This window comes from Balaenoptera borealis (genome assembly GCF_965194805.1).
Source record: "Balaenoptera borealis genome assembly, chromosome: 1".
NCBI lineage: Eukaryota > Metazoa > Chordata > Mammalia > Artiodactyla > Balaenopteridae > Balaenoptera > Balaenoptera borealis.
Genome location: NC_138860.1, coordinates 157,278,109 through 157,305,462, shown reverse-complemented (window position 1 = coordinate 157,305,462; position 27,354 = coordinate 157,278,109). Strand labels below are relative to the sequence as shown.

The 27,354-nt window shown below is 52.1% G+C and overlaps 3 protein-coding genes across 14 annotated transcripts in view; 1 reads left to right on the top strand and 2 right to left on the bottom strand.

Moving 5' to 3' along the window:
• The window catches only part of BTBD19 (BTB domain containing 19), a 93,161-nt gene that overhangs the window by 12,362 nt on the left and 53,445 nt on the right, over positions 1–27,354 (top strand). The window lies entirely within an intron of this gene.
• Positions 940–16,781, bottom strand: PTCH2 (patched 2). Of its 8 annotated transcripts, XM_082364260.1 has the most exons (22): positions 16,272–16,766; positions 15,631–15,823; positions 9,141–9,330; positions 8,964–9,033; positions 8,678–8,769; positions 7,842–8,037; positions 7,120–7,241; positions 6,824–6,971; positions 6,607–6,738; positions 6,369–6,524; positions 6,192–6,284; positions 5,789–5,914; positions 5,577–5,695; positions 5,122–5,470; positions 4,660–4,972; positions 4,426–4,568; positions 4,160–4,340; positions 3,752–4,032; positions 3,525–3,662; positions 2,330–2,472; positions 2,136–2,235; positions 957–1,762 (listed from the first exon to the last, which is right to left on the bottom strand). In XM_082364260.1, the coding sequence occupies exons 1-22, from the start codon at positions 16,362–16,364 to the stop codon at positions 1,499–1,501; spliced, it is 3,642 nt and encodes a 1,213-aa protein (XP_082220386.1). In that variant the 5' UTR covers positions 16,365–16,766; the 3' UTR covers positions 957–1,498. The 8 variants fall into 8 exon arrangements, with proteins under 8 accessions (XP_082220388.1, XP_082220385.1, XP_082220387.1 ...); XM_082364259.1 differs by having other exon boundaries at positions 943–1,762; positions 6,192–6,524; positions 16,272–16,767; XM_082364261.1 differs by having other exon boundaries at positions 943–1,762; positions 6,192–6,524; positions 7,929–8,037; positions 16,272–16,767.
• Positions 22,941–27,354, bottom strand: part of EIF2B3 (eukaryotic translation initiation factor 2B subunit gamma) — a 153,414-nt gene continuing 149,000 nt past the window's right edge. For all 3 annotated transcript variants that reach the window (XM_082364961.1, XM_082364962.1, XM_082364963.1), the window contains one exon: positions 22,941–23,160. In XM_082364961.1, the coding sequence (XP_082221087.1) occupies positions 23,108–23,160 (53 nt within the window). In that variant the 3' untranslated portion in view covers positions 22,941–23,107. The remainder of the gene's footprint in view (positions 23,161–27,354) is intronic.

The following is a 27,354-nucleotide window of genomic DNA, read 5'->3' as shown; positions in this document are numbered from 1 at the left end:
TTTTCTGGCCTTTGGCCTGGTGGGGTGGAGTGTGAGAAGGCAGTACTCTGGGGGTGGGATCGTTCCTGGTGAGTGGGTGGCTGGAACCCAGGGTGTGTATGTGTGTCAGTTGAGACGGAGCCCTGGGATAATTGGAGAAGGGCAATAAAAGACCTCCCCCACCTAATGCGTCAGATGAGACTCTGTACTCTACACCCAGGGGTGTGGCCAGAATCTTCCAGGCCTCTGTATAGTGGGCCTGTTCAACCTTCACAGAACAAACAGCTTAAATACAGAGCCTCACTGGTTGCTAATGCAACCTCAATTTCAACAGTGCCCTTACTGATCCCCTAGCTGTCTGGCCAAAGATGCCTCTGGGGCGCCAAGCTGACTGCTGACTTGCAGGGGCCTCTGCCTTGGAGGTTGGTCTGGGCACAAAACTCCTAAAATACCTCCCTGCTATCCCCATCTCTGTTTCAATTGGCCACCTTCTTCTTCTTTTTTTTATTTTGGCTGCGCGGCTTGTGGGATCTTAATTCCTCAACCAGGGATCTAACCTGGGCCCAGGCCGGCAATGAGAGTGCCCAAGTCTTAAGCACTGGACCGCCAGGGAATTCCCTCAGACGCTTTCTTGATCTGCTTCCACTTCTCCTCTCACCTGTTGCCTGGCTGTGTCCCTCTGCCCATCCCCCCATGCCGCTCACAAAGGAAGGTGGGTGATGAGTCTGGAGAGGTGCGCAAGGCTGGCTTATGATGGCTCTGAAAGCCACACAGTGGGGTTTGACATCAAAAACATTTGTATCATTTTGTGTACTAAGCACTTCAGTCAGACCCTGTTACCAAGTATATGACCAACACATGGGCTGAACATCATCTTCACGTGCCAGGTGAATAAACACACCAAGGACTAGGGTAGCCCCACGACCTGTGGCCCCGACGCCTCCACTTGCAAACTCACAGCTCTATCTGAAAACAAAGCGCCAAAGTCATTTGAGATGAGTTCATATAGAATATATTTCACTTTTAAAAATAAAACTTTCAGCATAGCTAACATCTATACAAACTACAAAAATAAACGTCTCCATATAAATAATTTATGTGGTGAGAGGTGGGCAGGGATACAGAGAGCCTACCCAGGACTCAGCAAGCAGTGGGGGACCAGGACTGGTGAAGGGTGCTAGAGGATCCCTCAGGCTTGGTCTGCTGGGGGCAGCAGGGTGGGGTGGGAGGGGGGACAGGGCTGCACCGCAGCCTGAAGTGCTTGCTGGCTTTCACCCCACCCGGGCATGGGCACAGGCACGGAGCACCCGGGTGTGCAAGGCTGCTCACAGCCTAGAGGGTGGTGGTTTTGTGTGGATCCCAGGGAGGTCTGTGATGGCTGGGTCGGGGAGGGGATGGAGGCAGACAGCAGCAGCAGCAGGGCTCCCCAGGAGTCTGCCCTGCGTTCAGTAACACCCCACGGCTTCCCAGTGCCTTCATGTGGCCTGAACGGGGTCTCCATGCTTCAGCTGCTCTTTCATCAGATGGCTGGACATGGTCCCCTAGAACTAAGGTTGCTGGAGCCACTGGCAGCTGGTGTGGCAGCAGGGGACCAAGTAGGCTCTTCAGAGGCTGGGTGGATGTAGGCACCAGGCAGTGGAGGTGGGCGGAGGGCCACGGTCATGGAGGTAGTCACGCTGGCAAAGCTCTGGGGAAGGGTGGGGGCTACCCCCCACCTGAGCCCTCCTCCTTGTGCAGCTGGTGGGCTCAGGACCTCTGGGCTCTCCTTGTACATCTGTACCACCTTGGGGGAGACACCAGCCCCAGTGAGCCCAGGGGCTACTGGGGACGCAGCCCCCTTCAGCACCTCCCTGGTTGGGAAGCTGGGGTCTTTGGCGGCTTCCAGCAGGATACGAGAGCTGACAAGGGACAGGATGTCGAGGTCTGGGGCAAACCCTGCACCTAAATGGCTAAGGTGGGTCCCATGAAGAAGTCAGGAGGGCTGAGGGGTAGGGACATGATGTCTGGGCGAAGGGGGAGGCTGCCACCTTCAGTTGGTGGTACTTATGGGGAGAGGACCCTGTGAGTTGAGCCCTGTCTGTTGGCCGCTGAGGGCATTTTGCCCTGGCTCTGTTCCACCCCATCCCCTGGGCTGGGAGCAGGAGGAGGGTGGTCACCTCTGGTGGGGGGCCCAGGATGGACAGCAGCACAGGCAGCAGCACGAGCCCATGGAGGAGGCCTAGGAGTGTGAGTACTGTCAGCACCACGAAGAAGTACCTGGAGGGGGGCGGTGTGTGGGGCCGGTCAGCCTGGGCAGGTCCTGCCGCCAGTGCAGGGCAGCCCTGCCGCCTTGCCCCGAGCCCTCCCCTACCTCACAATGAAGTCAAAGTTGGAACCAGCAAGCATGAGCAGACCCAGCAATGTGGAGATGGCCCCATCGGTCACCGGGGCCAATGTGTGCTCTAGGGCCCGGGCAGCCCGGAGGTTCCGGCTACCCTGGGAGGTCAGGAAGCCCTGGGGGAATAAAGCGGTCCTGGAGCTGCTCCTTGGCCAACCATGGCCAGCTCATCTGTGTCCCCAGGGCTCACCCATGCCTTGGCCCACAGAAGGCCAGGTGAACCGAGTCCCTGGGAGTTGCCCAGGACACAAGCACGAGTCCATATAGGTAACACTGTATAGATGGGTGAGACACAGGGATGTCTAGAATAGGTTGGCAAACTACAGTCTGTCCCATGTTTTTTTGTAAATAAAGTTTTGTTGAAACACAGCCACACCCATTTGTGCACATAGTATCTATGGATGCTTTTGGGCTACCCCGGCAGAGTTGCCACAGAGACGATATGGCCTGCCAAGCCTAAAATATTTACTATCTGGTCCTTTACAGAAAAAGTTTGCCAACCCCTGGTCTAGAAGGATGGACACCAAAGTGATAACTTCTAGGGGTGGCATTTCAGAAGATTTCTAATTCTTTCTTGGTACTTTCTAGCATGCTGACATTTTTTGTCTCCCAAGGAGTATATATTATTCTTATAAGCGGAAAAATGATAAGGCTTTTATGGGGGAAGAAGGGAGCTGTTTGTGGGGTCTGGCCAGGTCTGTGCCGGAGCTGCCAGCTGGTCCATGCCCCCCACCCCACCCGCACTCCTCCCCCGCCAGAGACCACGAAGCTGTGAGAGAGGCCTGCCTGCCTCTGTTCTAATATCTCTGTCTTGGTGGGATCTCGCCATCCAGCTACCACCCCATTTCTCTGATCCTCTTCACAGTAAATTCATCCGAAAGAATTGTTGGTTCCCATTTCCTCACCTTCCATTCTGTCCTCCCTCACCCCTTTCTGGTCAGGCCTTTGTCCCTCCTCCCTACTGAAATGGCTGCTTATTTATTTGTTTGTTTACTTGTTTATTGCTTATCTCTACACTCTAGAATAAGCTCCTTGAAGGGAAAGCCCGTCTGTAGTGCTCTTATCTCCTCAGTTCTTTAAATAGTACCTAGCACACAGTAGGTGCTTGATCAATATTTGTTGAATACCAAATCAGCTGGCCCACCCCTCCCCTAGTGCCTGTGCTCACCAGAGCCACATGGACCGTGAACTCGACACCAATGCCTACAGACGCCACAAGGATCACCACGGGGATGGCGCTCAGCTTGATGCCCAGGAAACCCATGATGCCAAAGAGCTCCACGGTCATCACTGCCAGGACCAGTACCTGGGGAGGGCAGGGCTCACCCAGGGCTCCTGGGCAGGGCAGGGGGAGGAGCTATGGGTCTCTCCAGCCCCGCCCCTGCAAGGACTCACTATGAGGGAAGCTGCCCAGGGGTTGAGCAGCAGCAGGGCGCAGACGAGGAAAGTGCACACCAGCAGGATGCAGACTGCCAGCAGGAAGCAGCGCCGCAGGCCCAGATACTGCTCCCAGAAGAGGAAGGGGGAGCCGCTGGGGTAGGCGCGCACCCCGGCCCGGCCTGCCTCGGCACACGCTGCCCGGGCCCCCTCAATGGTCTCCACGAAGTCTGCAGTCTTCTGGAGGCCGCGCAGTAGAAAGGGGAACTGGGCAAACTCCAGGGGCTGGGCCGCGGGGACTGTGGAGGGGAGGGGGTGGAGGGAGAGGGAGGGGTGGCCAGTAAGCACAGGGAGCCGTGGGCAGGGCCTCAGGGGAGGGCCTGTGTGGGCCCAGGCCTAGGCTCTTCGGGCTCCCCTGGGACTCACTGCGAAGGTTCTCCCCGGTGGTGTCGTACTTGTCATGCAGCCACTCGGGAGGTGGGGGGTAGAAGTTGGCCTGTGAGGCTGCCAGACCCAGGGGGTCACTGCTCACCCACATGGTCAGCCCCATGTAGAAGAGCTCAGGTGGAATCAGCCCGTCCTTGTCCACCAGCTTCCTTGTGGTCAGCTGTAGAGGCGGAGAGAGCTGAAGGCTGGGCCCATGGGGCCTGGAGCCCCTGGGTGCTCCCTGACCTTTCCAGTCCTCTCCCAACCTGGCTGAAATCCAGAGGCTCCTGGGCATCCCCGGTCTGGATGAGCAGCTTGTAGGCTAGGGCCCCATCCTCAGAGCCATTGCGGTATGAGTGGCGGGTGATGTGCCCAGAAGCCCAGTCCTGGTCAAACGCAGCCTGGATTCCTGGGAGAAAACAGGGTGGGGTCCGGTTGGCCTGGAGCTCTGGGAGCTCCTGCTGGCCGCAGCCCTCCCTGCCGGTCTCCTTGCCTCTCACCCTGTAGCCAGTTGCGGTAATAGTGCAGCCAGGTGCGGGGTGCCTGCGTGGCCGGTGGGGGCAGCACCGCCTTGAGGGAACTGAAGCGCTGGTGCAGATCAAAGAGGGCGCGTTGGGAGTGGGCGTAGTCAAAGCCACCCTGTGTCACCAGGGCCACCTCGTACAGAGAGAAGTACCTGAGCTGGGCGCTCAGGAAGGCATGCTCCTTGGTGCCCCGAGGCACCACATCTGTCAGGGCCAGCCCATCCTGCACCAAGGTCGATCCATAGAGGCTCAGGCCCAGAAGAGCCCCAAAAAGTACCAGCACCATGGCCTGTGGGAAACGGCAACTAAGCTGGAGGCCCAGGGATACCCTTGGGCCCTCAGATGTCGGGCTAAGCCCTCTTCCCTTCTTGGGGCCCAGAGACACCTAAGAAGCCTCTGCTGTGTCTCACCTCGACCTGCCTGGGCCTGGAGGCTTACCTTGGTGTGGGACTGGAGCAGCAAGGGTGCAAACTGAGATCGGGCGAAATGGGCAAGATTCCAGTGGGCGCAGGCCAGGGACTTGCAGGCTGCCTTCTGCCTTGTCCCCTCCTCCTGGCCTAGAAGGTCCCGTGTTGACCCTCCTGGGCTGAAGAGCTCAGAGGCCAGTGGGTCAGAAGGTGGGGGCACCAGGTGGGCCTGGGGAGGCAGGATGGTGACCACATGCTGGCTGCTGGCTTCACAGTGTGCAAATGCCTGAACAGTGGCAGTCAGGTGAGCAATGCCCACTGGTACTGTCCTATCCCCCAGCTCCTGGGGCAGAATCTGAATCACCCGAGCAGAGCAGGGGCTGGAAGAGGCAGAGAGAGGGGGTGATGGGTCTGTGCCTGGAAATGCTGCTGAAGGGACAGGACGGGATGGGGCCAAGGAAGGACGGCCTGGTGGGGTAGGGATACCTAGAGAAGCAGCAGAGCACATCAAGGCGCTGGCAGTGGCGCCGGTGCAGGTCCAGGCTGAGGACCGCTGGGAAGACAAGCATCACGGCTGCAAAGTTGCAGCCAACCACTACTGCCGCCTGCGGGATGGACAGGAGGGGCACAAAGCCTGGATGAGGCCTGCCCCGGCTCCATGCCCACCCTGAGCCCGGGCCCCGTTTGTGAGGCCTCACCTGCAAGGAGAAGGCCCGCAGTGCAGGGATGGGAACTAGGGCAGCCATGAAGAAGGCGACCATGTTGTTGATGGATGTGAGTGCAACGCTGGTGCCTGTGCGCTGCAGACACTCACCTGTGCGCTCCTGTCAGGACAAGGCAGCGTGAAGGATGGCAGAGGTGGGTAAAGGAGCCTTATAGCAGCTAATATTTATCGTACTGTTCTAAGTACTTGACTTGAATTACCTCACTGATCCTCACTACAACCCTTACGACACAAGCACTATTATTACCCCTGTTTACAGATGAGGAAACGAGGCACAGAGAGGTTAATTACCAGCCCAAGGTCACTCAAACCAAGAGGCTCTGAGCCCCTACGCAGCACTGCCTCAGATGAACCCAGGCTGGAGGACGAGGCCTCACCTGGAGAGGGGTGCCAGGTGGAGCCTCTGTGAAGGCATGTGCCAGCAGGAATATGTCATCCACGCCAATGCCCAGTGCCAAGAAGGGCAGCACCTGGAGGGGCATGGGGCGGGCAGCTGGAGGAACCGAGCAGCCTGGGCCGTCGGCCCCCAAGTCTGCCCCACAGTCTTGGTGTACCTGGGTAGTGGCGGCATTGAAGGCGATGCCGAGCAGGGCGCAGAGCCCGAGGCCCGAGGCCACCGCCAGGGCCACCAGCAGCACCCCGGCGAGGCCCACGGCACCCTGGGACTGAGCACAGTCCCACCGCAGCATTGTCACGCAGGCGTAGGCCAGCTGTGGGGAGAGAGGGCAGTCTTGGATAGGGGCTCCCAGGGTGGGGGCCAGTGGCGGGGGACAAGGTGCCAGGAGGACCCACCATGAGCAGGTAGCCTCCCACCACTCGGGCAGCGCTGACTTCAGAGAAGGCGTGCAGGATGTCATCCAGGGTGGTGGAGGAGAAGGCGTGGATCTGCTGGGACGCGTTCCCAGGCAGGGCCTCCTGCGCCAGCTGGGGAGACAGGGCGGTGTGAGGGGCAGGAGGCGGCAGCGGCCTCAGGGCACCGCGCTCGCCGTCTCCACGCCTCCACACTGACCTGCACGAAGCGCCGCTGCCAGGCCTGCAGCACCGTGCTGGCCTGCTCCTCGCTCCAGCCGATGTCGTGCGTCTGGTAGTCGCCCCGGAAGTGCTCATAGAGCTGGCGGGGACTCATCAGCAGGAAGGTGCTCTGCAGGGCCTCTGCCCTGGTTGGGGTACAGGAGAAGTAGGAGTCAGAGCTGGTCTGAACACCCAGGAGGGGGTGTGCAAGGGGCTTTTGCCAGAGTTGTCTGGCATCAGGGTGTGGCTCCCCATACCTGGGGTGCCCTTACCAACTCCCAGGGGAGGCCCTACCTCAGCAGCTGTCCTCGGGGGTCTCTGGCCAGGCCTCCCAGCAGCAGTTCCTCCTGCCAGTGCATGAACTTGTGGGAGAAGCCATGGCAGCCCCCGCTCAACTCCTGAGCCACATTGGGAGCCTGGAGGGGGACAGCGGAGGGGCTCATTACTCAAGGCCCTGGTTTTGGATAACTGGGTGTCTCTGGGCTGGAACCTGCAGGAACCATGCTTGCCACGGAGCTCTGTGGGCCTGGAGCGTAGATAACTGTTATGCTGAGCCTCTTGCCTGCTCTGTAAGGGAGCAGCTAGTGTCCTGCAGAGAGGAGGCCACAAGAGGGAGCTGAGGCCTAGAGACAGGCTGCGGGGAGGAGCGGGCATAACTTTGGTGGTTTTGGAAAAAGGTCCACGTTCACAGGGCCACACAGACACTCAGGAAATTAGGTATGATACTCGTGCTTAGCTAATTTGTCCTGTTTCCCTGTACACGTATATTTTGATGAAGTCCAGCCTTTCTGGGCTTAGAAAAGGACAAAGGGATTCATAGGCCACTTGAGGGTTCCTTAGCAGAGCTGAAGAGGAATGGAACCCTCTAGGTGTCTAGCACAGTGGGGACAGGGTAACAACGTCCAGGAAATGGGGGGCAGAGCACAGAGCAGTCTGCTCTCTCCTAGAACAGGGGAACATATGAGGGGAAAGGGAAGGAAAATAACCTTTCCCTGGCAGACCTGGCTGGAACCCACCTGCCTGCTGTGATGGTTAGGGGCACTAGATGGGCAGTGGAGGTCGTCAGGGTGCAGACAGGGCCGCCCCACGTAGGCCTGGCCCACCTGTGCCTTGTCTAGCAGCTCCCGGAAGCCCTCAAGGGAGGCAAAGGGGCCCAGCTCCTCCAGCAGCTGCTCTGGATCCAGGTTGGTCCACTGGATGTCGGGGCGGCCCCTGCAGGGGAGAGCCCATAGTTGGTAAGGATCAAGGATCAATGCCCACCCTCCAAACCACTGCTATGGGACCCATGTAGTAGCCCACCCTCCTCCTAGCTGCTCATCTGTCCCTCTGTGTGGAGGGTGGTCAAGGCTCAGCCCAGCAGGCTGCTGCAGTGAGCTGTGGACAGATACCTGGGCTGAGATGGACCTCAAGACAGATGGTACTTAACACAATGAAAAGGCCCAGAAAAGCCCTACTGCATTCCTTCCCAAACCGTCTACCCTTGGTTCTAATACATAACCATACAGGCACCTGCTTAGAACAGGTTTTCTTTCTGGCCTGGGTCACAGCTGAGCTGACACCTAGCTAACTCTCCCTGGCAAAGTCTTTCTGGGGATTTTTTCCTTCCTTTGTTCAGATCTTACAGATCTTCATGTTTTGTCTAAATAAGACAGGTCTGCCTCTCCTTCGGAGGTGAGGCGAAGGGGGATGTGGAGAGAGCCCTGAGGCTGCCAGTGCTCTGACCCTGGCCTGGGAGGTAATTAGGCCCTGGGTGAGCTTTTGATCATCATCTTTACTCCCACCCTTCTTTCTGCTGGGGAGGTCCTGGCAGGGAATGAAGCAGGGCCCTGGGAGCAGCTGTGGCAGCACTCACGGCAAGTAGGCAGAGCCCCCTTGGAGTTTGGCTCCTTCCCAGAAGCAGTCGAGGGGGGTGAGGATCACGCAGGGAAACAGCTTCTCAATCATCTGCCAGGGACATCCCAGGCCACATCAGTCCTGTCCCTGGGCTCTTTTCTCCATGACCTTTGTAGGATGCCCTCTGCAATGCCCCCACCTCCCGACGCCCCTCCCCCACCCCCCCGCCGTCTCTCCAAGCCCTCCCTTACCGCAGAAAAGGCTCCACCTCTACCTAGTCTCAGAGAACAGCTCAGGATACTCACCCGCTCAATCATTCCATTTTCAATTAGGGGAACTCCTGACTTGTAGCAGATTTTGTTCAAATCCCAGGACCTGCAATAACCAGGGGCACAGGACATCAGCAGAAGAGGGGGATTCCCACTCCAGCCCTGCTGCAGCACCTCTCACCCCCAGCTGCTCAGGGGCTCAGCCAGACTCACTTTCCATAGAGTGATACTTGCACTTTACTGGCGGTGAGGGCTGCCTGGAGGTGGAGGCCAAGTGCCTCAGGCGTGAGGACATTCTCCCCCTCCTGGCGCGGGGTCTGTATCAACATCTGGGAGGTGTATGCAGCCTCCTCCCCCAGCTTCTCCTTGGTGTATTGCAGCTCTTGGCTCACCCGGCTGCCCGCTGCCAGAGCAGAGAGAGAAAGCTGGGGGGAAAGAGCCTCAGTGGATCAGAGCTCCGGGGGCCGTGGGAACCTAACCCACAGAGGCCTCCCAGGACAAGTGGGAGAAGCTTCTCCCTGATGGCCATGCTGACTCCCCAGGCTCCTGGCCCTCTGCTTGGAATCTGGAGTGGAGAGGTCCAGCTGTGTGGCTCTGTGGAATTCTTGTGGGACCTAAGGTTTAAGCATGAACCCGGCTGGCTGGGTTTGGAGCAAATAACTTTAAAATGAGAGATCAACATGAGCTGGGCCAGGGTGGGGTTCTGGGGGTGTCCTGGTAAGGGAGCCCTCACTCAGTCCCTCTCTACTCTGGTGGGGAGGACAAGGAGGGACAGAGGGGCCAATAGGGAGGCTGCCATTGGAGGGTCTCCTAAAAGAACAGATCTAGCACTGGGGCTGGTTCCTAGTTCAGGTTGTCCCAGGCAGTGGTTTATATCCATACGCTTTTTTGCAAACCGCTCTGCAGAGGGGTGGGGGGTGCCTGGCAATAATGGCTCTGTGGTGGCACAGGTGCGGGGGAGGGTCAGACGGTCTTTCAGTGTGATGCTGCCAACATACTGCTTCCACCCATGGATCCTGGCAGAGGTGACATCAAAGTGGGCCTGGGGAAAAAGATCCCTTTCACCAGTCTCTCTGTCCAGACAACGGGGAGTCCCGGCGCCAGGCCTGCCTTCATCTCCTTGATCAAGTCCTGCATTGCACTGGCCACGGAGGCCAGCTCTGTACCTGGGATCTGGGGAGGCGGGGATGCTGTGAGGGATGCTACGACCTGACTGTGGTTTGGGGGAGGCGAGGGCCAGGGCCAAACCACCCCGGAGGCTTTGTGGACTTGGCCTGGTCTTAGACCCATAATCCTGCTTCAACCCATCTGGGGCCTCTTCCTGTAGATCACTGCCACCCTTGGGGCCCAACGGACTGCTTCTCTGAGACTCCAGCCCCACCTGGGATTATCATGCTCCCCAATCTCTTTTTCAAACCCACACAATCCCCTCACTCATGCGAGCCCCAAACCCTTGGAAACTCCCCATCACAGATTCACCCATATGCTCACACCTCCCATCCCCACAACAGTCTCACACAGCCATCATCCTGCCTTCTCGGCTGGCAATTCCACCTACTCTTTTTCTTCCTTTCCTGACTCCCCACTCCTCTGCAGTAGGCTCGTACTGCAGTGTTTATTTCACCAGGCTTGGGCCAGAGGTGCCACAAGGAGGGACAGGAGGGGAGGGCAGAGATAAGCTCCTCACAGTAAGTGAGTTTGCTGAGGGGAAGGAGGCATGGGAGAAAGAAGGAACCCGGACAGAGCTAATAAGAAAGCAAGAGAAAGAGACAAGCACAATTTAAAATACAGCATCAAGGGAGTTCCCTGGAGGTCCAGTGGTTGGGACTCTGCACTCTCACTGACGAGGGCACGGGTTCGATCCCTGGTCAGGGATCTAAGATCCCTGCAAACCGCGTGGCGTGGCCAAAAAATTAAAAAAAAAAAAATACGGCATCAAAGAGAATAAGGAATCCTCAGAGAAAATGAGGAAGAGAAAAAGATAAGTCTTCGCTGACGATGATGATGACAGATATGAGGACAGATGCACTAGGATATATTGTGAGGCAAGAAGAGACGGGGCGGGGTGCCACAAAGGCTCTGGACAGACCTGGCTTTGGGTCTTGGCTCTGATGCTTGGTCTGTGCTTGAGTAAATTACTTAGTCTCTCTGACCCTCAATGTTCTCATCTGTGAAATAGAGAAATGCCTACCTTGGTAGAATTAGAATCAATGCGAGCAAAGTACTTAGGAAGTTGTACAGAATACAGTAGGTACAGATATGGAGTTATTATTCAATAGCTGCTGGGAGAGAAATGATATGATGGAAAAATGAGAAAGAACTGGAGAAAAAAAGAGACTGCAAGTGAGTGGGGAAGAAGCAGGGGGAACAGGGGAAGGAGACATCAAAATCATCACATTTGTTAAAAACTTTACAAAAGGGGCACATATATACAATGGAATATTACTCAGCCATAAAAAGAAATGAAATTGAGTTATTTGTAGTGAGGTGGATGGACCTAGAGACTGTCATACAGACTGAAGTAAGTCAGAAAGAGAAAAACAAATACTGGATGCTAACATATATATGGAATCTAAAAAAAAAAAAAAAAAATGGTTCTGAGGAGCCTAGGGGCAGGACATAACGATGCAGGAATAAAGACACAGATGTAGAGAATGGACTTGAGGACGTGGGGAGGGGGAAGGGTAAGCTGGGACGAAGTGAGAGAGTGGCATGGACATATATACACTACCAAATGTAAAATAGATAGCTAGTGGGAAGCAGCCGCATAGCACAGGGAGATCAGCTCGGTGCTTTGTGACCACGTAGAGGGGTGGGATAGGGAGGGTGGGAGGGAGACGCAAGAGGGAGGAGATATGGGGATATATGTATATGTATAGCTGATTCACTTTGTTATAAAGCAGAAACTAACACACCATTGTAAAGCAATTATACTCCAATAAAGATGTTAAAATAAATAAATAAATAAAAGCCACTGAACTGTGGGAAAAAAAAAAACTTTACAAAAGGGAGGATATAACTGGTTAGCCAGCATGGAAAAAGAGTCCACTTTATAGGTAATCCAATAAATGCAAATTAAAATAGCAATGAATTATCATCTTTCAAATTAGCAAAGATTTAAGAATTGGTAGTACTCATTGCTGGCTTACAGGAATGCATTCTAACTTACCTACCGCAGGAGTGTAATTTGGTACAATATTTGGGGGAAAGCAATACTGCAGTATGTTTTAGGATCCTCAGAAATGTTCATAATCTTTGGTCCAGAAATTGCACATGTAAGGACCTGTAAGCTATTGTAGGGACTCAAGCTGTCTCTGTGTGGAATGGGAGCCATACTATGTTTTAAGCAGAGAAGTGAGATGACCAGGCTTTTTCATCACCTGATATATTCTGGAGCTGAGCTGTGAATGATGAATAGGAGTTGGCCAGGGAAAGAAGTCAGGGAAAGGGGTTCTGGACCAAGTGTGTGCGGGTAACTGTAAGAGGCTCCGTGTTGCTGGGCTGCTAAGAGTGAGGCAGAGACAAAGCTGGATAAGCAACCTAGAGTATGCTAAGGAGCTTGAACTTGGTTTTGGAGACTCCCCGGAACCCAGTAGAGAGTGGTGGAAGGGCTCTAAGCAGGGATTGACTTGGCCAGATTTAGAAGCACCACAGGAGGGCAGTGCGGAGGCAGATTTGAAGGTGAGGGGGAAAGATCAGTCACTTAATAGACCTCGATTTCCTGGGCCATCCTCTGAAAGGCCTAGTATTCAGGGCAGCTGGGCCCTTCCCCAGCCTTAGGAGGTGAAATTTGATTAGTCTAATAAGTCAATCACAGTAATTCCACCGTCTTTGCCAAGTGAAGGATTTAGGCATAGGATGCTACACAGTTCTTGCCAAAGTATAACCAAATGGGAAGTCGGTGGGGGTGGATGGTGGGGAGGGGTAGGTGGTGTATTTTTCCTCACTTTCAAAAAGGGATGCAAGACAGGGATGACTTCTCTTTTCTACCACTGCAGCAGCCACCTTGGGAGAAGGAGGTGATAAGTCTGAGGACAAAAGCCCAACATGCAGAAGGCAGAGGAGAAAGACAGAAAGAAACTGGGTCCTTGATGATGTCCTTAGATTGCTGAATTATCCATCCTGGAACTTCTCTACTGTCTACTGCTAGACTCCTTGTTGGGGGGGATAATAAATCAGTCTTCTTCTTCCTTCCTCCCTCTTTCCCTTTCTCTCTCTTTCATGTGGCTAAAAGCATGCTAAATGATACAATCAGGAGTGTACTGCCAGGCCTCAACTAGAGCAACAGCTGCAAGGGTGGAAAGGAGGGATCTGAGAGAAGCTGAGAAGGAAGAATTTTAATTGTTTAGTGACCAATCAGGTGAGCAAGAAGAACTGAGGCCAACCATCAAGGTTTCAGACTTGGGTGTCTGAGTGAATAGTGGTTCCACCAATTGATATGTGGCTGTCCCCTGCCTTCCAGACAGAAGGGCTGTATGCTCCTTATCTTCAGGGACAGCTCCAGTTTCAAACCATCTCTATCACTGTTCCTGTAAGTACTAGCTGGGCTACATGCTGTGATTTTCCTTTTCTTTTCTTTCCTTCCTTCCTTCCTTTCTTCTTCTTCTTCTTTTTTTTGCCCGCACCACCTGGCTTGCGGGATCTTAGCTCGCCAACCAGGGATCAAACCCGGGCCCTCGGCAGTGAGAACGCAGAGTCCTAACTACTGGACCACCAGGGGATTCCCTGTGATTTTTATTTTAGAGAAATTATCTGAGTCCTTCAGCTTTAACATTGATCAGGAAGGAGAAGTCACATTCCAAATCTCACCACGGCAAAGCTGGAGAGTCCAGAACTCTGATAGCTAATGTCTTTCTTTGCTTTCTGTATTAACAAAACAGGAAAGGAATGGAAAATACCCTTCAGTCTTCACTGCCTAGGGCATTGCTGGAAGAAGCCTCAACAACAGATGTACAGAGAAAAGATCAGGTCAAGATCACTGCTTTTACCTCACCCATAGCCCCAGCTAATACAGGGCAGAGTGATATTCTTTTTTTTTCAAAGTAATTTCTTTCTTTTTTTTTTTAAAATAAATTTATTTATTTTTATTTTTGGCTGCATTGGGTCTTTGTTGCTGCGCGCAGGCTTTCTCTAGTTGCGCTGGCGGGGGCTACTCTTCATTGTGGTGCGCAGGCTTCTCATAGCAGTGGCTTCTCTTGTTGCAGAGCATGGGCTCTAGGTGCGCGGGCTTCAGTAGTTGTGGCTCGCGGGCTCTAGAGCGCAGGCTCGGTAGTTGTGGTGCACGGGCTTTGTTGCTCCGCAGCATGTGGGATCCTCCCAGACCAGGGCTCGAACCCGTGTCTCCTGCGTTGGCAGGTGGATTCTTAACCACTGCGTCACCAGGGAAGCCCCAGAGTGATATTCTGACATAAAGAGAAAAGACCTAGGAATTGATTACCACCCTCTTATATCACCCTCGCACAAGCAGCAGCAAAAATCCAGTGGGATCTAGCCTATCCTGTGCTGGAGTGTAGGAGAAAGGATGAGGAAACATGGAGGTTCAAGCAGTGTTTAGATTGGGAAGATCTGGGGAATGGAGAAAGAAGAAGAGGTGGGAGACAGCCTCTACTGTGGCAGGAAATCCAAGAGTCATTTGGGACCACCCAGGCAGCAGTAGTGTGGGTGGGGCTATGTGCATGTGCGTGTGTGTGTGCGCGCGCGCACGTTTGTCTTGGGGCTGGGGGCAGGCAGGCACAGAGAAACATCTGCTCTGGACCCCAGGGCTGGCCTAGAGTGTGTATATATGTGAGGGTCTGCAGAGGGCTGGGGGGTTGGGTGGGGATGGGGTGTGGGAGCCCAATAGGCAGGCAGGCTCCAAGAAACATCTGCTCTGGATCCTAGGGCTTGCCAGCATTTAAAATAACTCAAGGGTGTGAGAGTCTAACCTGGGCCCTGCCTTTGGGTGTGCGCCAGGGCTGGGGGAGGTTTGGGCCAGCCCACAAATGTAAATTTCCCAGGAAAAAACAGAGGGGAGTTGGACTCTGTTAAAGGGTTGCCATACTAGGCTCCAGGAAAAGAGAGTTATGTCAAAACTATTAATAAGAAATTATTTTACTCTAATGCTTCCATTAGGAAGTGAAGATCTGGTTCCATTTGACTCCGCTGTTGCCTTGAAGTACAGATTCTGTGCCACTTTTCCATTAAATGGTTGCAGGGGACCTCGCTGTATGGGACCTCTCCCTGGAGGCCTGCCAGATGATTTACTGTTTCCCCAGCCTTCTAGTTCTAACTTTTCTGATTCTCCTAGTTAGATGCGATCTCTCCCTGCTTTCTTTTATACAACACAATCATTTTCTGCTTTGTATTATATTGTATATTATATCCCAGCATATATTTTACTTTCCTTGCTACTGAAAGATGGGTCTTGCTTTAGTTGCCTTTACAAGCACTGCAGTGCAGTCAAATACATATGAAAGATTGCCAGTAAATGCTAAATAAACACACACGCACTCACAGATAACTGTTCCATATACCCATTCACAGGGTTCCACCATCTGCAGATGTCCATTTATGGTGTGAGAGGGAGCAGGGCTCCCAGATGCTCAGGCTCTGGCAGGCAGGTGCCCCCTCCAGACCCAGCGCAAAGCCCACTAGAACTCAGTAGCCAGCTCCTCACCCTATTCTCACCATACCCAAGCAACTATGGCCAGTGTCCACAACTCACCTTCCACCCAGAGCTGTTCTAGGTCTGTCTCAATGATGGCCACGCGGAGACCCAGTGCTAGGGCCCCAAAGGCCAAAAGTCCCAGGAAGAGCACTTTGCCACAGTGTCTCTGGATCCCGCAGCCCAGAGAGAAGAGCAGGCCCTGGAAGTAAGCACGAAGCCAGAGTGGAGCCTGAAGGCTCCCAGCTAGGATCTGGGATGGAAAGAGAAGGGTCAGCCAGGCATTACTGCAACAACGCATGAAACCTTTACCTCTTCTCCTTATTATACCCTCTACCAAGCTCTAGCTTCTTGGTTTCTGGATACAAGACAGAGGACCTAAACAGACACAGGCCCAAACTTGGAAAAAATTTGACTCCATTCCCTGCCTCCCACCCAATATACACCTGAGGAAGGCACAGATTCCTTTTCTGAGATAGGATACATATACACACACCTGTTCTCAGGTGGACAGAGGTGGACACAGACACACCTACTCTCACCGGGCAGAGCAGGAGGAGACACGGACAGACAGACACACAACACAGCTTTCCCGGGCGAGAGCCAATAACACATGGCATTTAAGAGACATCACACCTTGCCGAGTGACAGACCTGGGGTCTCTAGACCCGGCCCCTTCTTCCGGCTTCCCCTCCACTCACCTGGGGTGCTGCAGATCGAGCTGGGGGTGTGTAGCCCGGGGGCAGCTCCCCGAGGGGTGGCGGCCGAGCCATGCTGGCAGGGATGGGGGGCATGGGCGCCCCCAACTCGCGTTATCTGGGAGCCCCCATAGGCTGGCCTGGTCCCGCGTACCGCGAGGTCCCGCGTCGGAATTCAGTGGGGCCGCTTAGCCGCGGGTACGGGTGTACAGTGGCGTCCGTGAGCTGTAGGAGTGCAGGGCGGTGCGGGCCCGGGGCGCCGAGCCGGAGTCGGTCCCGCGTGCAGGAACAGCTACGCGACGCCCGGCGCGGCTCGAGGTGGCGACCGCAGTGCCGAGGAGGCGTCTGTAGTCCAAGAAAAAGGGAAGGGCCGGGGCTACGCCCTCCCTTTGGCTTAGTCGCCGGCAAATTACCCGGAGCTGCGCGGCTGGCTCCGTTGCTAGGCAACGGCGCCGCGGGGGGCGGGGCAGGAGACCACCCAGGCAGGGCCACCCCTCTCCTCGCTTCCCCGCCCGCCCGCCCGCCTGCCTGCCCTCGGGGAGGAGGAGGGAGGGAGAACCCGGAGAGGCGATGCGTTGGCCAAATGTAAGTCAGGAGAGACCAATGCTGAGAAAAGGTATCTGCTGGCCGACGCAGCCAAGACCCAAAGACTGCTTTTCACAACTCTCTGCCTCCATTCTCTCCCCCTTCAGTCCACTCTCTCCACTGAGGCCAGTCATCTCTCTAAAATGCGAATCTGATGACAGCTGCAAAACACAAAACCCACTTGGAGCACAGGGCCCTGCAGGATCTAAACAGTCTCCCCTCCCATAGTTCCTTCACACCCACCCAATGTTCCTTCCAGGCCTGCAGAGCCACATATAGTTTCCTAAACCCACCATGTTATTCCATGTATTTCTGCCTTTGTACATGTGGCCCTCTCGTTTTGGCAGACCACCTTCAAAACGGAGCATGAGGGAATTCCCTGGCGGTCCAGTGGTTAGGACTCCCCGCTTTCACTGCCGAGGACCCGGGTTCAATCCCTGGTCAGGGAACTAAGATACTGTAAGCCTCGCAGCACTGCCTGGAAAAAAAAAAAAAAAAAAAAGACCCAAAACTGAACATGAATCAACCATCTGCCTTTGAAGTCTTCCTTGAGTCACACCACCCCTCCTAACGGATAGTTGCTTCTTTGTGCGCCTTATAACACTCAATTTATATATTTATTATTGCACATGATACAATTTATGTACTTGAAAGTCTGCCTCCCTCACTAGAGAGTAAGTAGGCGCTCAATAATTGTTGAGTGAGTCCTTTGAGAGTTGCACAAACCAGTCTTGGAAGTGACTTGGAAACAGAGCCTAGTCCCTTTATTAAACTTTCATCAATTGTCTGGCCTCTTGAGTGTGTTTCTGCAGGTTCCTGACTGATTAACACTGAGTGGCAGAGGAGGGTAAAATCAATATACTAGCATGTAAAGTTTGGGAAAGAGAAAAAGAATCTCCAGTAAACTCATTACTCTAACACAACTACTATTATCTCTGGCCAATTTCTTGGTCAATTCTTCCAGACTTGTTTATGATTACATCACAAACATTTCATGTTACTACATAGTCTTTGTATCAGTCATTTGGAGAATGTCCTTAGGACAGATTCCCAGAAGTGGGGGTGTTTGGTCGAAAAGTATGAACATTTTTATGGCTCTTGCTACACATTGCCAAACTGCTTTTTGAAAAGCTGTGTCAATTAACATCATCTCCCTGGAGATCTCTCTTCAGTTCTGGTGAAAGGGGAACTTTAGGCCAAGGGGGTGAACACCTAGCAGGTTTGCCACTTCCATTGGTCCATTTGTCCAGCAAAATGCCTTGGAGGAACTAATACATATGTGATGCTGTTGGCCAAGTAGTGACTACACAGTAAGAGCAGCGTATGTGCATAGCACTTTGTTCCTCCCTGACATAGAGAAGAGGGTCCTGTTGTGTATAAAGAAAGTGTACCCTCAGCAATTATCTGGAAATAGAAATAGCCTCTAAACTAAGTTGTGTGGGCCCCTAGATTGCTCTTGCGGCTATAGCAAAAGATGAGTATGGCTGGGTGTCATCAGGACTGGAAGTAGAGAGGCTTTGCTGTAACTAGTTCTTGAGGCCTCCTTCCTTCTCGCTAGATTTGCAGACATAAGGTCCATGGAGAAATAGATTGCTAATCACCTGGGCCTTGCGACTCTGTTTCCACAGCAGGCCCACCATTGCTAACAACTGTGGTAAAGGCCGGCACTTCTATGGATGCTTTCAGGGCAGGGCCTGCCTGCTGAGAAAACTCCTTGCCTTGTAGAGTCCAAACACCAGGGTGGGAGAAACTGGTCTGCAGTTCCAACAATTCTAACCCAGGGCCTAGTGCCCTCTGACTGCTCTGAGCTCCAAAGTGACCTTTCTTCTCCCCAACAAAGTTGAGTTCCTAAGTACAGCTCAGCTCAGCCACGGTGAGCTAAAGCCACAGACCCCAGGGAACAGGGAGGGAAGAAGCTCCTCTTTTCTCTCTATAAACAGCCTGCTTCAACTATGGAATAGCCTGGTTCACAGTCACTTCCACTGGACCTTGGTATGTGTCTTGGGCCCAAACCAGAGAAATTCTCCAAGGAATAACAAAAAGAGAAAAGCAATCATTCATTATCACCAAGGAGTAAATCTAACTACTGACTGAGACAAATATTCCTTAAGGTCTCTTATGGAGCCACCCCTTTGCTAAGCTCTGGGGTTGCAGAGTACCTGATTTTTAGAAGTTCATAGCCTAAGAGGGAGCACAGAGACCACATGGGAAACCACTGTGAGCTGGAATACTCAGGGAGGTTTCCAGAAGTGAGAAGATCTGGATGGGAGAGGTGGGAGGGTGACAGAATCTAAAAGGAGAAGACATGGTTCAAGGTCTGGATCTTTCATTTACTGGCTATGAGATCCTGGGCAAGTCACATAATCTCTGACATTGCCCTAAGGATTAAATGAGATAATATATATAGCTGAGGAACAGTGCCAGGAAAAGTGAAGCAAAACACCACACACACACACACACACACACACACACACACACACACACACACACACACACACACTCTGTTGGGGAAAGTCATCAGCCTGGCTTCAGGGTAGGGTCCATGAGGGAGGAGCCAGGGCAGGCCTTCTTTCCCTGGTATTCCCCAAGCTACTCACTCACTATGCTTTGGGCTGGCTTCTGTTACCTGGGCCAGGCAAAGTCAATGACCCTGAGATGTGGAGGAGGGAAGCAGATGCCCTAGCAGCCCCCCACTACCACCCATTATGTTTAGGGGCCAAGCCTGGGAATGTATGCCCCTTCCCTCTAGGCAGATTTATTCCAGTAGCACCTGTCAAGTCTCTAGTGCTAGAGGCTGCAACCAGAGATCAGAGAATGGCCTTTTACCTTGATGGTGAGGGAAGGAGAGAGGATAAGAATCAAGGCAGAATTTCCCCATTTATCCATGGCAGAAAAGCCCCTGATGCAAGCCTTCTGGGTGGTGGCAGATGGCTCAGGCTGAAGACAGGTCATCCTGACCTCTAGTAGAATGTGTTCTCCTGCTCAGCCTCTTTATCTCCCTGTCAGCTCCATCAGAGCTGAGCTTTCTAGACCTTCTGTCTGGGTGGTCCTTCCCACACCCCTCTCCGCCTTCCTCAGACACATTTAACTATTTAAAAAGCAGCATACCAAGACCTGGCTTATGTACCTTCTTAGGGGTAGGGATGCCTGTGGATTAAAAAAAGTCTACTCTTTGCAATTCTCTGGAAATAGGAACCGCTTCTAAACTAGGCTGTGCAGACCCCTAGATCACTCTTGGGATCCAGCTAGAGTTTTCCCTGACGCTTTCCACTGCAGATGGGAGTGGGCTGGCAAAAGTAATGTGGTGAAGAACTGGGAAGTTCAGCCTCTCACCTTGGAAAAAGCTTGGAGGGCAGTCTTGGCGGTCAATCCCCTTACAGGCTCAGGGAGCTCTTGCTGGCAGGTAGGGGAGATGGGTTACTGGGGGAGGGGTTCTTGCACCAGTAGCCATCAAATTGTCTGATCTGGCAAGCTCCCAGAACCCTGTTCCTCAACACCTCCCCAGAGTCCTCCTTGATTTGGCATTACAGGCCCCCTTCCCCCTCTCCTCCACTCCCCTCATGCAGCATCACTGGGAGAGAGAGGCAGGGCAGATTCTGTCAATTCTTTTGCCTGCCTGGCTCTTCTGGCTTCTGTCCCATGGAGAGGCAGCTGGCCAGTGGACATTCAGTTGCTCACTACATTTCAAACCTCTGTAGATGCTGCCAAAAGGAAACAAAAGCTGTCCCTGCCTTCTGGCAGACAAATAGAGCAAAGAGAAGAGAAATCAAAGCACCTTGGGCACTCAGCCAATTCTGGAGTTGTTGGAGACAATAGCAGCAGTGTCCTGAGCTGGGGGCTACTCCCAGCTGGGACTCAAACTCAGCAAGGTCTTCCCCTGGGGGACTTTTACCTTGTCTTCTTTTTCTTTCTTTCTTTTTTAAACTCTTATTTATTTATCTATCTATTTATTTTTGGCTGCATTGGGTCTTTGTTGCTGCACACCGGCTTTCTCTAGTTGCAGCGAGCGGGGGCTACTCTTCACTGCGGTACACGGGCTTCTCACTGTGGTGGCTTCTCTTTGTTGTGGAGCACGGGCTCTAGGCGCGTGGGCTTCAGCAGTTGTGGCACGTGGGCTTCAGCAGTTGTGGCACGTGGGCTTCAGCAGTTGTGGCACGTGGGCTTCAGCAGTTGTGGCACGTGGGCTTCAGCAGTTGTGGCACGTGGGCTTAGTTGCTCCGCGGCATGTGGGATCTTCCTGGACCAGGGCTCGAACCCGTGTCCCCTGCACTGGCAGGCGGATTCTTAACCACTGTGCCACCAGGGAAGCCCACCCTGCGTTTTCTCCAGCTCCCTCCTTTCCTTGGAGCAGGAGCTGCTCATGGGCTTGTGCAAGGGAAGGTAGAGGAGAGGCTTTTCCTCTACTTTACTGTCAGGGGTTCCAAGAGCTCAGTGGGGAAGATCAGAAAGGGGTATGGGAAGGCTCTGGGACAGTTTAATCAATCCCTTCTCTTCCCCTACCCCACCCAACCTCCAAATCCACCCACCTCTATCCCCTTTCTGCGGTCAAGGAGCAGTCTTCTGGCCTCTTGGGCCACCTGGACCCCAAGGGTCAGAAAGCTCTGAGAGGGGACAAAACCTGAGAAAGTCACTTAAAAGTCACCCAGTCCAACTTTTCCATTTTGCAGATGTGGGAATTTAGGGACAGAGAGAGACAGTGATTTGGCCAAAGCCAAACAACATTCCACAGGGCAGGTCTTCTTCCATCGAGGCCAGAACTGTCTCTAGCATCATCGGAGCCCCACAAATTTAATATCACCTCCAAAGGGGATCATCTTGGGCACTACCACAGCTCTTTATTCCCACCTCCCCTGCAGTCCTATCAATTTCAACCACTCTGCTGTGCCATTTCAGCTCCTGTCTGATTAGGACAAACTTTCAGGAACCTTGTCCTGACCAGTGGGAGGAATGTGGAGCTCTAGAGCAACCAAGAAGGCTGGTGGAGGTGGAGATCCCCCAGGGTAGGAATGCTCATCTAGTCTCTGACAAGTTCAATAAAAGCAACTAAGATTCAGGCAAGATCACTCAAATGAACTTGAGAGACTTCAGATTTTTGAAGCACTGTAGAAACCAGTATTTCAAATCATTCTTTATAATTACAGCCACCCACAGTGAGCACATCAAGAGAAACCTTTCCTTTGATAATTCTAGGAGGTGAAATCTCACCCCAGGAACCACTTTCATCTTCCACCAAACACCTGCAGGCTGTAAAAGCAATGTAGGGAGAGGCAAGAGCAGAGTGTGTGTGTTTGGGAGCGGGGGTGGTGCAGGCAAGGTGCACAGGGCTCCAGAAGAGCTGTGAGTACTGAAATCTCACTTCTCAATGATCTGAAGCAGGAGAGTCTGTGTAATTAGGGTATAAAGGAGTACAGTTGGAGAAGACTCAGAAAGAATTTCAAATGATGATATAGGTTGCTGGCTCTTCCTTACCAGGTTGGGCAGACCTCACTAAGAGGAGGTGAGAAGGGGTCTGGCTTCTCTCAAACCATGGCTTTCTTTTATTGCTCTTTCCTCCACTAAAACCTGTGGGGATAGGCTTGTTGGCTAGGCAGGGGCTGCCTCCTGATTGCTTTAGGGTCTCCAAGGTAATAACAGTTGAGCTGGAGAAACTGACCCGAGACTGGAAGGATAGGAAGTAAATGGCAGGGGTTAGAGGGTGAGGCTGGCGGTGGCGTGGTGTCAGGGGCCAGGAATCTATGTGGTAGGTATGAGAGCAGAGTAGTAAGTCCTGGACTGAGGTTCAGGGGCCAGGCTGCCCAAATTGACAGCTGTAGAGGGAACATCATATGCAGAGGTCACAATGGCAGCAGCTAGGCCTATGGGTCTAGAAAGCCTGATTAGGGTCAGGGACTGAAGTACCCCCAGGTCCTTTCAGGTGGGAGATGCTGTTAAGGACTAGGCTGGGCCAGCCAGTCAGAAAGTAGCCCTCCTAGGAACTTCACCACTGGACAGCTGCTGCCCCTGCCTGATAACCTTGGTGTACAAGAGCTAGGCCATCGTTCCACATGCCAGCTCCAGATGGTCTCTACAACATGAACACACACTGTGTATCTCTGGAGCCCATTTGATGTGGAGCTTGGGACTACTCCCTAAGTCTCCAGCATGACTTTGGGAGCCCTTCTTTTATTGGGAAATAAATACAGAGTCAAACAGGTGGGCCAGCCAACATCTGTAGTTCTGGGGGCCAAGAGGAAGGAGTCTGACTTGCTCAGAACTCAGATCTCCATGAGTTGGTCATTCCCCACGATCACCTCGTTCACTCGTTTGGCTATAAAAGAAAAAGAAAAGATTGTTTAAGAAATGGCAGCAAAATATGTCATTTCAAACCCAATTACTTCTCATTCTGTGTTCATAAACATTCATTCCTCTCCTATGTGGCTCTGCTCTTTAGAAGCTCTTGGGAATACAACTTGTCGAAAGGACTTTGGAAGAGACAGCATCTTCCCACACAGGAGGAGGGGACTGACTCTCTATACACCTGGCTTTCCGGAGACTTCACACAGGAGGGGGACTGGAACTGAGTCATAAAGAATGATAGAGTTTTTTCAGGCAGTATATCAAGGGGAAGGCATTCCAGGCTGTTAGAACAACATGAGCAAAGACATAAAGATGTAAGAAAGAGGAATGTGAAAAGCTGTGGTGTGGCCAGAGGATAGGGAATGGGGGAAAATAGTGAGAAGAAAAGAGACTAAATAGTTAAATGGAGATATTCAAAGGAGAAAGGGAGATGCCTCATATGTCACATGTAAATAATACCACATACTCGACAGGGTGATTGTGAGGATTCAATGAGTTAAAGAATCATTGAGCGTTTGACAAACAGTGGTCGTTATTATTTTTATAAAGTCCAAACTCATAAGGCCCTCTATGACCTGACCTTTGCCTACCTCTCCAGCTTTATCTTCCATCACTCTCCATTTGTACCTAGAAGCCATGTTATTTTACAGCTCTAGACCTTAGTACATGCTGTTCCCTCTGCCTAGAATGCCTTTCTTCCCCTCCCTACTCACCCTAAATGCCCTAATCAAGCACCTCCACTATGTGATGCCTTCCCTTCCGAACTGTCCATTTCCTGCTCTCTGAAAACACTCTACCTGATGTATATCTCTCTCTCTACTTCACTGTAAGAATCTTGAGGGCAGGGGCAGTGGATTTATGATCACACCCCAGTGTCTAGCACAGCTACTGGCACATGAAAGATTTCAGAGGTTTGGGGTAATGAGAGGGATAGGGTATGGTTATGTAAGTGGAGAGCTAAAGTTGTAAGGGAGTGAAGGCTGGTGGAGAAGGTCGGGGAATGGTGAAGCTGAGGGGCTGGATGGTTCAGCGATGAATATGTTTAAGTTGTCCAAGATGTTTGGAAAAAGAGAGGGAGGAAAGGGGAAGACTGTGAACCCTCAATATATTTAGGGGAGTGCCCTGGGAGCTTACCAATGATGGGGTGAAAGCTAAGAAGAGGGTTAGCTTTCAAGGAGTAAGAGCTATAGAAAGGAGGCAGTGAACCAATGGTCTGGAAGGGGTAGGGGAAACCAGGAGCATGCTGTCTGCTTGTTCCCTGGAGGTATGGAGCAGATGTAGGAGGCAGGAGAGCTTTCACTGTTCTATTGGCTCAGACAGAAAAGGCTGACCACCTGGCTGAAAATGGATTCCTTCTGGGTTAGCTTGGCTTCTAAAGGTCCAACACCTTTCTTGCCACACTTGGGGGCTTGAGAGTGACCCTGATAGGTGAGGCAGAAACTCTGACTTTCCTGAGGCTCTACTTCAGCCTCAGAAGGGTTTGGTGCAGCAAAATGAAGATCGTTAACGATGGGACCAAGTTTGATAGTAAGAGATGTTTTGTTCTGTTCATACTGCCCACAGCCTGGAGCCTACTTCTGCTCTGTCAGTAGAAAGGGGGTTTCTGACTGAAGCTTTGGAGACTTTGAGATTTCAGACATGTCCTCTGTTCTATCCACCTTTCCAGTTTTGTTTCTTGCTGTATCTCCCTTATACACTATATTCTAGATTTTCCAAATGATTTTCAATTCCCAACATATCAGATTGTTTTTTGCCGTCAGGTGCCTGTTTACATGGTTCCCCTTTGCTTGAGAGGTTCTTCCCTTTTGTATATTTGGTAAATAGCCAACAATTTTAAGATTTAGCCTAAATTCTCTCCTTTGAGATGGCGTTCCTGATCCTTGTGCCAGGAACTGACCAACTTCTCTCTTCTGTCCTTAATTAACCCTGACAGTCTTCTACCATCATACCCGTGAAACTTTACTGTACTTATTTCTTTACTCATCTGTGTCTCTATAATAGACTGTGAGCAGCTGGACAGCAAGAGGCAAGTCTTACTCATCTTTACACCCCTAGCCTCCCAGAGCCTAGAAGATAGGCGGTAATTGTTTGTTGAAGGTGTGTGTGTTTTGGGGGTTATGTGAGGGTAGAGAAGTGGGAAAAGGAGCATGTATGGAGGAGAAGGCCTCCAATCCCCTTGTCAAAGAGAATATAACTGACACATCCGGTGTGTTACAGCAAAGGTCCTAGTGGGTCTAGAGCATCTTCGGGCCTATTTCTCTAATGTTCTCCAGTAGGAAGAGAAACCAAGGTCTAGGCCTTTCACAGAGTTTCTTGTTTCAGCACTGTATTTGACAGAGGCAATCTCATGTGAGAAGAAAAGGTGACAGTGCAGAATAGGAGAGCTCTGAGCCATAGAGATTTGAATTCTATTGGTAATTTAACTCTGAGCAAATTATTTCATGTCTTTGGGCTTTAGTTTCCTCACAAAGTTGTGGGGATTCAGTAAGATAATTGATGTAAAGAGCCTTGATGAGTATTAAATGGAAGTTACAGGATGTGGCTGCATCTGGCCTGTGTACTCCTGCCCTAGGAGGTATTCTTTTTATACTTCATAGCCATCTGCTTCCTTCAGTGAGAGGAATGGGAGGGAGGCCCAGACAGTGCTCAGGCTGCTAAATTCCCTAGGCCTGGGGCCGGTCCTGGAGTGTGACTGTCAATCAGGCTCTACCTTGAGGTAACACTGACCAGAAAAGAACAAAGGAAACGTTTCTCTGGCTAGCTTCCCAGGGCACCTCCAAAAGCTCCTCTTTGCCCTTTATCCCTCTGTAGCCATCAGTTAGCCACATCATCTCATAACCAGACTCTGACATTTGCTCTTCCTTCATCCAGTCTCTTCCTAGTTTCCAGGGACACTGGAATGTTCTGAAGACAGTGCCAGTTTCATTAACACTTCTTGGTCCTCAGTGCTCCAGACCAGAGGGGTTAATAAGGGGTTAGGCTGAGGCAAACAACACCTTCTTCTGCTCTGCTAGGCTCCAAATAAATACCTGCACCATCTCTGGTTTGCTCACTGGGACTCAGGGGAGGAAGACTGTATCTGGCATTTTGGGGGAAGATGTATTTTTATGGAGATTCAGTAAAGTGGAGGAAACCTGAAGGGGAAAAGCAAGCAGTACTAGTTCCGCTTGGCCAGGGCTGGAAGCAGGTTCCGATAAACACACTGGAAAAGTTCTGGGCTGGAATCAGGTCGGGAAAGATCCTAAAGGGAAGAGTACAAGGGAGGAAAGTAAGTTGGGAAAAAAACCAGTTGAGGTAGAAGGGAATGACAAGTCACATATGAAAAGCTGCACTGTTGGGAAGCTGGGAGGACTCCTGCTGGCCAGGACTTGACCTATGTACACATCAGGTCTACTTTCACAGCCAAAGGACTGATCACTGTGGGACCAGGGAACAGATCCAAGTTCTCTCACTGACAGTAATAAAAGACTCAGATGAAATGTCCAATTAGTTTCCCAGGTTTTGACTTTGTTGGCTGTGGCTTTTCAGTTGGCTTGAGCAGGAGGTCAAACTTGGCTGCCAGGATTTTTGCCAGAGATAATCTCATTAACTGAGCATGCTGGGTGGGGTGAGTAAAGCCAGAATTGTTAGAAAATGCCTTGTTCTCCTGGTAGTGCTAAAAAAGGGCAGAGGGGCCTACGCTGGGTTACGATAGTCCCATTTTTGGTGTGGAAGACTGCTATGGATGTGGTGACTCTGTGGCATGCAAATGACTCGGATTTGGAGAGGGGACGGCATTGCTTCTGAGGATGAATGTTTTTTCCTGAAATCCCTCCATGGGAGGAAGACTGACTGGGGACTTTGCCATCTCCTGACTCTTTGCTAGTGAGGACCTGAGTTGATGTTTGTCTGGGCCATCCATAGTTAACAGGTCTTGATTGCTGCACTGATGGTTTGGAATTTGCATTCTCAATGTGGCTCAGCCTCAAAGAAAAGTGATAGTGGGGACTTCCCTGGTGGTCCAGTGGGTAAGACTCTACGCTCCCAATGCAGGGGGCCTGGGTTTGATCCCTGGTCAGGGAACTAGATCCCGCATGCATGCCGCAACTAAGAGTTTGCATGCCGCAACCAAGAAGTCTGCATGCCACAACTAAGAAGCTCACATGTGGCACCTATGAGCCTGCAT

Bases quoted from the DNA above. Each gene is read 5' to 3' on its own strand.
- PTCH2 (XM_082364259.1), bottom strand. From the start codon at position 16,364: ATGCCCCCCATCCCTGCCAGCATGGCTCGGCCGCCACCCCTCGGGGAG. The intron at 15,824-16,271 runs GTGAGTGGAGGG...TTTCCATCCCAG, and splicing joins CTCGATCTGCAGCACCCCAG to ATCCTAGCTGGGAGCCTTCA. The intron at 6,525-6,606 runs GTGGGTCCTCCT...CTCTCCCCACAG, and splicing joins TGGGAGGCTACCTGCTCATG to CTGGCCTACGCCTGCGTGAC.